At 45.3% G+C, this 12572-nt stretch overlaps 1 protein-coding gene across 7 annotated transcripts in view; it reads right to left on the bottom strand.

Moving 5' to 3' along the window:
- KPNA1 (karyopherin subunit alpha 1) overlaps positions 1 to 12572 on the bottom strand; it is a 127563-nt gene that overhangs the window by 91494 nt on the left and 23497 nt on the right. For all 7 annotated transcript variants that reach the window (XM_045000847.1, XM_045000841.1, XM_045000835.1 and 4 more), the window contains exon 5: positions 9077 to 9171. In XM_045000847.1, coding sequence (XP_044856782.1) covers positions 9077 to 9171 — 95 coding nt within the window. The remainder of the gene's footprint in view (positions 1 to 9076; positions 9172 to 12572) is intronic.

The raw sequence follows: 12572 nt of genomic DNA, 5'->3' as shown, positions 1-12572 counted from the left end.
CAGTTCCAGAGCTTTAGTGCTTCCATACAAAGAGAGGGTAACCTAGCACCTCCTTGATGGTTTATGGAATACTTGCACACTATATTGTCCATCATGACTATGGCTCCATGTTTGTCACAGAGGTCACAGATTCCGTGGATTTCCATAACTTCTGCAGCAGCCCGGATGGCCTGGGAGCCGCCTGAGCAGCTCAGGCATGGCTGCTGCTGGGGCAGTGTCGCTCCCCCCCCCCCCCCCCGCCCCTCAGCAATAGGAGTTTGGGAGGAGGCTCAGGGCTGGGGTGCAGGGCAGTGCTTACCGGGGGGGTGAGGGCCCTCCCCGGAAGGGCGAAAGGGAATCCCCTTCCTCAGCTCCTAGCTCTATGTGCTTCCTCCGCCTGCAGGCACCACCCCCGGTTTCTAGCCAATGGGAGCTGCAAACTGGGGCTCGGGGTGGAGCCGAGGCAGCACTGTGCAGGCGTGGTTTGATTTTGGTGAGCATCAACAGGAGTTTGTCTATGTTGTCTTTGTTCAGTCTCCAAACTGAACTGAACTATGCTTGGAGACATTTCATGCAAAGTCTGGCATGAGCTATCACTGATGTGCCCCAGAAGCTGAAGGCAATGTCTGGCCGATATCTGAGGGCTGGATTGCACTGTCTTTATAAGTGTGGCGAGACTGAGGAATCTGTGTTGTGGGAGGAGCGCTCTCACTCAGAGTAGAGATTGGCTCCTATGAATTCTAGTCTCTGTATCGGGATTATTGTTGATTTTTGTGCATGGATTTGTAGGCCCAGATTCTTGAATAGATCCAGAGTGGTATGGATAACTTGCTGGGCTTCGACAAAGGAATGCCCCCTGAGGAGATAATCATTCAGGTAAGGTAGAGCATAATGCCCTGGGAGTGTAGGTGAGCTGCCATCACAGAGAGGCCCTTGGAGAATACTTGGAGGGGGGAATGAGAGGCCAAAAGGGAGTATCCTGTACTGGTAGTGGTCCTGGCCTAGGGTGAATCTGAAATATCTTCTGTGACATGGTATGATCGAAATGTGGAAATAAGCATCTTGGAGGTTGAGGCTGTGAACCAGTCTCCTTTTTCTAACATTGGAATAATCATCGCCAAAGTGACCTCCTTGAAAATATTTTTCTGCCAAAAAGATTAAGGTAGTCCCAGTCATAGAAGGTGGATTTCAGGTGATGCTGACAGCTTCTTGAATTCACCACATCCACAATGATCAAATTGGGAGGGAAGGGGCGCGCAGCTGAGAGAAGAGAAAGTCCGTATCTTTTGCTGGCAGGTAATAATTTAAATTGTCCTGCTTACATGTTGGCAGGACCAATGCTGGGGTCTGCCATATGAGTTTTGCAGGTTCCAAGAAGGCCTCGTTATTAGGAAGGGCTACTCTGAACAATGCAGAGGCGTGCAGAATGTCCAATAGGCTTATGGTGTGACCTGGTCACCTCTTGTAATGGTAGTTGTAATGCTTCTGCCACCCTCTGAGCTAGCTCATGGAAAAGCTTGAAGTCATCTGCCAACGACAGAGGAGGGGGCATCACTCTCTCATCTGGCAATGAAGATGAGAAGTTGGTCTGCTTGGTAATCTCCTCCTTGACTTTAGGCTCCTGTTCCTCTCCTAACTGGTCAGGGGGCTCAGACATCCTCAACACAACAGCCGAAGGAGGGGTCTCATGGGCTCCTGATAGGCCGAGCTAGAGCCACGGGACGCCCGGTGTCTATATGCCTGCCAAAGGTCCCAGTAAGGCCACTAAGAGGGTGAGAAGGGCCTAGGGTTGCCAACTGTCTAATCACACAAACCCAAACACCCTTGCCACTCCCCCTTCCCTGCCCCTTACCCGAGGCCCCACCCCACTCACTCCATCCCCCCTCCCTCTGTTGCTCGCTCTCCCACACCCTCATCTCACTTTCACCATGCTGGGGCTGAGGGCAAAGCGTGTGGGCTCTGGGCTGGGGTACGGGTGCAGAAGGGAGTGCAGGGTGCAGGCTCTGGCTGGGAGGCGCTTACCTCAGGCGGCAGCACAACAGGGCTAAGGCAGGCTCCCTGCCTGCCCTGGGTCCCACACTGCTCCTGCAAGTGCCACCCCCACAGCTCCCATTAGTTGCAGTCCCCAGCCAATGGGAGCTGCAGAGTCAGCGCTCAGGGTGGGGACAACATGCAAAGCCCCCTAGCCTCTTCAGGGGCCGCAGGGACAAGCTGGCCACTTCCGGGAGTGGTGGGAGATTATGTCCTCTTGTTCACTGTCTGACTCAGCACTCAAAAATGGGGGTGCATGGCATGTCATCACTGGTAAGTCTGGAGCTCTGGGTGGACTCGGCAGCGGGGCCCGGGTACCAACCAGAGGTGAATCCAGTTTGTCAGACAAAAGGTCTGTCGCGTGCCGGAAGTCCGACAGTGCTACGGTCAGTGGAACCAGTAGCGTTTGGCAGTACTGAGACATATGCACTGAAGGAGTTGGTGATGCCGTCCTGATCGCAAGGTCCACTGGTGCATGGCATGCAGACAACGGTATCAACGTTGATGTCTGCACTGAAGGAGCCTTCCCTATGATGGATTCTCTAGTTTTCTTGCACCCAGACAGTACCAATGATTCTTTGCTAGTGCCCGTTGGGTCCTTAGGTAGCCAAACATGTTCTGTCAGGGTAGTACTGTGTGAGCTCTTGGTACCAGATTTAGATGGCTTCAGTGCTGTCAGTACCGATGATACTGAGGGAGCCAGAGATACTTTTCGGCTCGGTCAGGGCTTGCTGTGAGGACTCACAGGCCTTTTTAATAGAGGTCTTGTGACAGTGGCTCATGGTTAACTTTTTAAGCTCATCTCCCTCAGATATAGAGAGTTGTGGTGAGGATTCTCACCATCCGGAGTCTCGGTGCGGCTTTGAGGGTCGTTGGAGGGCCACTTCCATTAGGAGAAGCTTGAGTCTCAGTTCTCTATCCCTTCTGGATCTGGGTTTCAGTTGTTGGCCAAAACCACACTTCTGTGAAATGTGGTTCTCTCAGGCAGCAGACGCACTGTGAACGTCAGTCAGTCACTGGGACAGATTCTTTGCAAATGAGACACTTCTTGAAGCCCAGTGAACCAGACATACTCTGTCCATAAAAGGGGGTAGGGCAAAGAAAAAGAAAGTTTAACATAAAGGGCTTTTTTTAAGCTATATAAATAAATAAAAGTGAAAAGTGAAAAAAGAAAAAGGAGCTCTAAAAGATTAGAGAAAATTAATAATTCTATAGAATGCAATGATCCACTAACAGTCAGCTAAAGCTCCATCTCTAGCCACAGGCAGTTGAGAAGGAACTGAGAAGAGTTCACATGCGCAATGCTGGTTAGCCTCTTGGGAGACCCGGGGGGGTGGGGGTGGGGGGGAGGGCAATAAAAGACAGCAGATGCACAGGTCAAATGGACACTGCTACCAAAATTCTCTGATCAGCAGCAGAGGGATGCAGATACACCTACAGTGGAGCATCCATCAGGATACTGCTCAAAGAAGAAGCAGTGTTTCCCATTACAGTGGAGGCCATCTAGCGCAAGAGTATTGTGTGAAGAGATCCTAATATATCACACCCTTCTATTACAGAGGAAAGAAACCCTGGCCTGTACTGAAGAACTCCATAAGGCAGCATTTAACCTGCACACTGCACTGAAAAAGTACCTGTTATTTTATGAATTTTGAAAGAACATTTATTCTACCCCACTTATTTTATTAAACTACCATTAATCTGTGTAGATTTGGTATGGTTAGGCCAGATTTCCTTCCTTTCCCTCTATTTTCTACTGCCCAGGAAAAAATTCCAGCTACAATGAACCAGAGTGAAAGTGAAAGGAATTCCCAAGGAATAGACTTGTGACAAGGAGATTAACGTCTATTCTAAACCATAATCACATTTCCAAAACTAACTCAAGAAAAGTTACAGATTTCCTACCTTTATCACCTTGTAAGTTATCTATATTCAGGTCTAAATTTTTCATTCTGGATTGGCATAAAAACAGTTACTAACCTGCTCTGTAACTGTTGATCTTCGAGATGTGTTGCCCATGTCCCTTCCACTTCAGGTGTGCACACACCCAGTGCACTAGAGACAGAGATTTTTCCATCAGTGATACCTGTCGGGGTGGCGTATGCACTCTCTGCTCCCTCATACTGTTACACAATGGTATAACAGGTGAAGCCACCACAGACCCTGTCTCCCCAGTTCCTTCTTACCGGACAGACGGGTAAGTCGTGGAATGGACATGTGCAAAATCTCGAAGAACAACAGCTACAGAACAGGTCAGTAACTGTGTTTTCTTCATGTGACTGCACATGCCATTCCACTTCAGGTGACTCATAAGTAGTTCAATCCAGAGGCAGGTTCCAAAGTCTACCTGAACGAGGATTGAAGAACTACTCATCTGAACTTGGCAACATCTCTGGACTGCTGAGATATAGCATAATGAGTTGTAAAGGTAGGTACCGATGACCAAGTTGCAACTCTACAAATATCTGCTATAGGCACTTGAGCCAAAAACACTCCAGAAGCTGCTTGAGATTTTGTAGTGGGAACTACCACTCTGCTTGGAGAGGGAATATCAGCAATATCAAGGCACATACGTAATGCAGAATGAAATCTTCTGCATTGAGACTGTAAAGCCTTTCATCTTGTCTGCAACTGACACAAACAACTGTGATGAAGATCTGAAAGACCTCATTCTAAGTAAAAAGCCAATGCCCTTCTAGCACCAAGGTATGCAGTCTCTCTCCATCCTTATGAAAATAGGACTTAGGAAAGAAAGTTCATAAATATATGGCTTGATTGAGGTGGAATTACGATATTACTTTAGTCAGAAATTTCAGATGTGGATGAAAGTACAACTTTTCCTTATAAAAATCTGCACAAAGAGGTTCAGCTACCAAAGCTCATAACTGCATCACTCTTTCCACGGTGGTAATAGCTGCCAAAAAATGCTACTTTCATAGAGAGATGCAGCAAATAGCCATGGGTTCAAAGGGAGGACGCATCAAGTGACTTAGCACCACATTTAAGTCCCAGGAAGAAATGGGATCTATGACATGGGGATATAACCTGACCAGACCCTTTAAGAATCAGACTGGCAGAATCAGAAAATACTGAACAGCCTGCAATTGGAGGTGGAAAGTAAAAATAGCTGCCAGGTGAATTCTGATTAAACTAATCAATAGGCCTTGTTGACCATAAGGAGACTCATTTCCACTTCAACATATAAGCTTATCTAGTAGAGGGTGTTTTGCACATTCCCTGAACCCTCTGCCTTACTCATGGAGCATCCAGGCCATCAGATGGAGAGCGAGTACTCCTGCAGGTACTGTCACTGCATGACAAGTTCAAACTGACTTTAACCAGCCTGGCAACTTCGAGATGACCACATACATGCAGGAGGTCACGTGTCCCAGTAGTCTGAGGCAATTTTTTACTGTTATAAACAGATGAGCTTTTAGATCTATGAAAATGTTTAACATTGTCAAGAATCTGGTTTGAGATTAGGAATGCCCTGGCTACTGCAGAATCCAGGATTGCTCCTATAATTCATTCTCTGAACTGGGAAGAAGACTGATTAGTCCTCATTAATCAACAGAGCCGAACTCCAAAGAGGCAACAGACCCTGCATAGATCTCATAACAGCCAGTCATGTAGGTGAGGAAATACTTGCACACTTTGTTTCCTTAGGAATCCTGCAACCACTGCCGTGCATTTTGTAAATACTTGCATGGCAGCAGACAGGTCAAAGCGTAGGACCGTAAACTGATAACAGATGTTGTTGACCAGAAGTCTTAGGAATTTCTGGAGGCTTGGATGGATTGCCACATAGAAATATGAGTCCTTCAAGTCAAGAGCAGCATACCAGTCACCGGGATCCAGGGAGGGGATGATGGTGGCCAGGGCAACCATTCAAAACCTTATTTCCTTTATATATTTGTTCAAACTTCCCATGGAGGATGGCCTGAGACCTCATTTTGCTTTTGGAATCAGGAAGTAATATGATTAAAAACCCTTCCCTCAGTGGGGGGAGGGTGATAACCTCTTCTAGAGCTCCCAACAGAGAAGAGACTGCATTTCTCAGACGACACCCTCATGACAATGGTCCCTAAAGAGGGACGGGTCAAGGAGGAAGAGATGGAAATATACTGGCAGGTGTATCCCCATTCCTCCCTACTTAGGACCCAGCATCTGTGGTAATATGCGAGCAAGCAAATAGGAAGCAGGATACCCTGCTGGAAAAAATAGAGAAAGGAGAAACTTGAATGATGAGATCTGGTACTCTGTGCTTGACAAGATCATTCAACAGACAGTTTGGGTTTCCCTGATTGTCTGGAAGAATCTGCTGAAGAAAACTGATAAGGAATTGGTCTTCTCTCATGGTTCTTTCCTTGTTTTCTAGATTGGTCAGGCTGTCTCAGTGGAAACGGCAGGTATCTATGTAGAAACTGAAGGGGGAAATGCTTTCTTTTAAGGAATGGTATGTAAATTCCCAATAATTTCAATGTGGTCCTCAAATTTTAAGACCGTGGAGCATCTCATCTAGCTTCTACAAGAACATAGGACCTTCGGAGGGGAAAGCCTGTATCCTCTGCTGGACCGCCTGTGGAAAACCCAAGGACTGAAGCCATAAACATCTGTGCATAGATACTGCAGATGCCATGGCTTTAGCCACTAAATCTGCCCTAAGGATGCTTGCAGAGAGGTCTGAGCCACCAGCTTGCCCTTAGTGTAACAGAGCCTGGAATTCTTGTCTCGCATCCTCTGACAACTTATCTAAGAATTTCTGCATATTATCCCAGACAGAGAAGTCATACCTGGCCAACAATGCTTGTTGGTTAGCAATGTGAAATTGTAGACCAGACATGTAATACATTTTCCTACCAAAAATGTCAAATTCTTTGCATCTTTGTCCTTTGGGGTAGAAGGGGGACAACCCTGACACACACTCATTTACTGTCAAGACACCAAATAACCTGACGAGGGATGTTCATAGTCTTGAGAAAGGATATAGTACCTTCTTTTTGTTCTCTTGACTGTTGGAGGCAGCAAGGATGGCATATGCCACAAGGACCTTATAGGCTCTAGGATGGCCTTGTTGATAGGGAGAGAGACTCTAGAATGACCTGCTAACTCCAGAATGTCCACAAGTCCATGAGGACTCTCCTGGACTACCTCAACAGGGATATCAGAGAGGTAGCTACTCTCTTTAAAAGGTCTCTCTAAGCCCCGTAGTCATCTTAGACTAGTGATGTATCTCCAGGAGCAACAATCTCATCAGGCAATGACAAAGAGAAATGCAAAAGAGGCTTAGGCTGATCCTCCTGCACTGTAGTGAGTGGATGTTTCATAGCTCAGAGGCTTACAGGGTTTTGCTCAGTACCGAAGACATACTCCTGGACCTCATCACGTGAATTAGCATGCCACCTGGCAGTAGATCTAAAATGGGAAGATCTGGAACTAGGAGATATGCCCCAAGGTTTCCAATAGGGCTATGGGTATGGCATAGGACCCCAGCCATGTTCCCTTAATCTGAACTGTCTTGGGACATGCAATAGGCACCAGTAATGAAACTCCCTCAATGAAAAAGGGGACTGTCATCATCTCTCTCAGAAGGGAAGGGCACAAGAATTTAACTCCGACTCTGAAGACGACCCTGAGTCAACTGACCATGGTAGTGCGCTACATCAAGCAGTGTCAACGTCTATGGGTGCCATTCCTGATATAGCAGTAACAGGGATATCAGTACCAGGGTAGGTTCACTCCTAAATGGCACAGGTTGAGAAAACGCTGGACACTCAATGTACTAAGGACTGACCACAAGCCTGAGGTAAGTCCATCCCCAGGTCCTGAAGATAGCTCACCTGGTACCAAAGTATCTCCTGTACCACTGGGCAGTCTGGTACTGAAAGGCAGAGTAGATCTTGTGCTGCTGCGTAGGCCAGCATCATCGGTACCATGAGGCTTTCTTGCTGCTGATGTTGTTGCACAGAAGTATTCAAACAGGTTGGTACCAGAGAGGATCTCTTGCCAGAGGACACACTCCCTGTCCTCCTGAGTACTTACCAGGGACTTCAATCATTTAGCGGAGCTAAGTCTTAGCTCCTTGGGTGATTCCAACCTCTTGTGCTTCTTCGTCACCAGGGAAGAGGATTGGTGCAGGCATTCCAAGGCAATGTCCAGTGGGACAATTCTCAACTTATGCTGAAGTACTCAGTGCATGCCCCAAGAAGGAAGACTCAGAAGGCTGATGCAGGTAATCTTGCCTCTGTCTTTGTTCATCCAAGGCTTAAAGTCTCCGCAAATTTGGCAGCAGTCTCTAAATGAGGGTCGGTCAGCAGCTTCAATTTTTGCAGCCAGCACAAGGTTTAAACACCGGAGACCAAGGCATATCTTGGTACAGGGCTCTGGCACCCCGTAACAATAGTGAACCAATGCCAAAGGAAAAGAAAGAAAAATAACAAATGAAATTTATATTAATTTAACTATCTAACAAGTACCATTAACTATTTACAGAAAGCTAAGACATTCCCTGTAAGGGATGAAATCTTGCGGAAGCAAGCTGACATGCTCCAGCTACTGATCACAGGTGGTAAGAAGGAAATCAGGGGGACCTAGGGTGGCTCCGCACTGTATACGATTATGCAGCAACACAAGGCAGCAGAGGATGCATGCGTCACCTTGGCAGGTCATGCCAAAGAAACTCTGGTGTGTTGGGCATGCACATACCTGAAGTGGACTGGACATGTGCAATCACACAAAGGAGAAACAAGACAACGTGGAATAGTTCACTGGTATTTCATCTTTCCAGGCCAGCATTCAAATCCTATTTCTGATACAGAAGAAAGTCAATGTGGTGGTCCCCATCCTAGCCACCATACTATGATCTGACATACTCAGCCTCTTCTCAGAGGCCTAAAGCTGAAATCACAGGAGTCCTTTGAGTTAAGATTCAGTTTCATTGTCATAGCCTGGGAGGAAGGTGGTGGCTTGCTTAATGTGTACCTGCTTTTAGCTACTAACATCCCGACATTAATTTTCATGCTCACCAACTCCATTCATAAAATAGAGGGGGGGGAATATTGTGCACCTGTAATGTACAATTTTCTTTTCGTTTGAGGAACTCCACAAACCTGGCCACCACTCCCGGTGTGCTGATCACTTCATCTATTGGTGGATTAGGCTCTGTTTAAAATAGAATGTGAAATTAGATACATGAATCTCTTTGCATGGAAATTCCCAAGGGACACTACCAAAATCCCATTATGTTAATTTCTCTCTTTGTCAAAGAAAATTACATTTTACACCAACATTATTTTGCCCATATCAAGGACAGAGATTTACATCTGCCACAGAAAGTGGAATCCAGCACCATGATTCTGGGGGTGGGTGGGGGAGAAAACACACACACACGAAAAGAAGCTGATTCATAAAACCAACAAGATCATTTATGAAAAAGAAAGACTACTTCCTCTGCAGAGTCATTTTGACATATGTGCATGTGGAGCAGCTGTCTTACAATTTTCCAGAAAGCAGAATGTTTGGGCCACACAAGCATCGCCTAGGTCCAATTGTTGTTGTTGAGAGGATAAAACAGCCCAAACCATCTCCTCTTCTTTTAATAGTCATAGATTATAGGCCACAAGGGACGATTACAATCATTGAGTCTGACTTCCTGAATAATACAGGCCATAAAACCTCCCACAGGAATTTCTGCATCAAGACCATAACTTCTTTTTGCCCTTTAGTTTGTCTTTTAGAAAAGATCCGGTCTTTTCATTTAAAGACGTCAAGTGATGGAGCATCCACCACACCCATAAGAAAGTTGTTCCAATGGTTGATTACCCTAATTTGAAATTTTACACCTTATTTCTAGACTAAATTTGTCTAGCTTTAGTTTTCAACCATTGGATCTCATTCATTTAGCAGAAAATGCATAAAGAGCCATCTACTATCAGAAATCTCTTCTCCATGAGGCACTTTTAGCCCATAGTCAAGTCATTTAACTTTCTCTTGGATAAACTAAAATAGACCAAGTTTCTTAAGTCTCTCATGATAAGGCAGGTATTCCAGATCTCAAATCATTCCTGTAGCATCTTCTGAATCTTTTCCAATTTTTCAACATCCATTTTGAAGTGTTGACACCAGAAGCGGACAGACTATTCTATAGCAATAGTCTAATGCCACGTACAGAGGTAATAACACTTCCCTACTCCTACTTGACAGTCTACTTCTTACAAATCCAAGGATCATGTTTGCCCTCATAGATACAGCATCATATCTGGAGCTCATATTCAACTGGTTATCTACCATTATCCCCAAGTCCTTTTCAGTGTCACTTTATCCCAGGATACCATCTTCTAAGGGTGATCTACATTCTTTATTCCTAGATTCTCCCAGGAGGGAGCAGTCAGGGGACAAGGAGTGGGGGGGTTGGATGGGTCAGAGGTTCTGAGGGGGGCAGTCAGGGGGCGGGAAGTGGAAGGGGGCGGATAGAGGGCAGGGACCAGGCTGTTTGGGGAGGCACAGCCTTCCCTACCTGGCCCTCCAAACAGTTTCAGATCCCCGGTGTGGCACTCAGGCCAAAAAGTTTGCCCACCTCTGCTCTATGCTGAAAACCAACAGAACTATAATCAAAACCAGAACTTCAATTCGTGTGCAAAGTTCAGACTTTCCCAACAGTTACAAAACATCCCCAAAACCTGTGTTGCCTATGGTGTCTCTTAGACAGTTCCATCAGTGACCGCTACCTAGTTTATTGAAGAAATGTAATAAGTGATATCATCATGGACTATAATTGAGTAGAAAATATCTGAGAGTAGAGGTATCTTTAATCTACCTGACAAAGACATAACAAGAGTCAATGGTCAGACGTTAAAGCTTGGCAAATTCAAACTGGAAATAAGGTGCAGATTAAGTTAAACCATTTACAATTCTCTATTTGAAAAATTTAAATCAAGAAAATATGTCTTTCTAAAAGTCAGGCTCTAATTCAACTAGAGGGCACTGAGTTTAACACAGAAATTACAAAGTGAAATTATATGGCCTATGTTATACAAGCAGTCAGACTAGATCACAACAGTTCCTTCTCCTAAAAACCTATGATTCTAGGATATTCATATGGCCTCGAAAACCATCATAACTGAGGTCCTCACAAACATTAGTGAATATTGTGACTAACTGTGATTGTTTCACTTTTTACCTTGCCTCCCCAACTCTATTTCTTTGTTTTATTCACTTGTTCTCTATCTTAGATTATAAACTCTTTGGGTCAGGGATTGTTCTGTCACATGTGCCTAGTCTAATGGCCTAATCAGAGTTTCTAGGTGCTACCACAATAATAAATGAATGATTTACACTCACAGGGTAGGGAAGTATTATCCCTATTTTACAGATGGGGACCCAAGACGCAGATTGAGGGATCTGACCATAAATTACACTAGAAAGCCTGTGGCACACCCACAAGCTGAACGATAAGGCTATCCATTCTTGACAATACTCCCTATTCCTCTGCTTCAGTCAGGGTACCATAAGCCTCAAAGCATAAGAAACCCATGATAATCTAAACTATTTGGATCTGAGGAATGCAAGTGTACTAAGGAGTGCTTTGAAGTGAATATCTTTTTCTTCTGGCTGAAAGGATAAAGCTTGCACAGGTGGAGTTCCGCCTCAAGGAGTGATCTATTCAAGTGCCAAAGGCATACCAGTTGATCAATATTTTAGCCTTATAAGAGGCACAAGATTTAAAGCCCAACTTCCTGTGGGACTCTGCAGTCCCAGAGGTGGGAAGTCACTCAAGTGGAGGTATCAGTAGCTATGAAGCTGACTGTGACCCTGAAGTGGCTTAGTGTCCAAAAAGCACACAACACTGGTTACAGTGAGGATCTATAACAGTAATGCCAGGAAACAGGGCAAGCCACAAAAGGAGGAACTAAAAATAAAAATTAAAACGCTTTCTTTTAAAGTAATAAAAAACTAGCATAACAAATGAAATAAAAGGAGGATGGGGGAGGATTATAGAGTCCAAACCAGAGGAGACAGCAGCCAAGACAGGAACAGTCAGACCCACAGATACTTTTAACCTGTCACACTGAAAATGTGGTTCTGAGCTGGGGCTTTCAAGTAGTCTTAATAATCAACGCTTTCCAAAAGGCTCTAAACCAGCACTCCCTGGTGGGCATGAGCATATAGGAATCTGCAGAGGCATTTGCTCAAGATGTAGGGTTGTTGTTTTTGAAAAAGCATGTTCAGGAAAGTTCCTATATATGTCATGAAGGAATTACTGCCTGGATGCTAGAATATGTAGTGAGACTGGCAGGGGTTTGAAGAATATGGTGCTAAGATATCTTTCATGTCACAAAGACAGTTCACTACCCCGTTACTAGAAGAGTGAGGGGGGATTTGATAGCAATATTCAACTACCTGAAGGGGCATTCAAAGAGAATGAAACTAGGCTGTTCTCAGTGGTGGCAGATGACAGAACAAGGAGTAATGGTCTCAAGTTGCAGTGGGGGAGGGCTAGGTTGGATATTAGGAAAAACTATTTCACTAGGAGGGTAGTGAAGCACTGGAATGGGTTACCTAGG

Source organism: Mauremys mutica, chromosome 1 (genome assembly GCF_020497125.1).
Source record: "Mauremys mutica isolate MM-2020 ecotype Southern chromosome 1, ASM2049712v1, whole genome shotgun sequence".
In the NCBI taxonomy this organism is placed as follows: domain Eukaryota; kingdom Metazoa; phylum Chordata; order Testudines; family Geoemydidae; genus Mauremys; species Mauremys mutica.
This window is presented reverse-complemented; position numbering and strand designations above follow the sequence as displayed.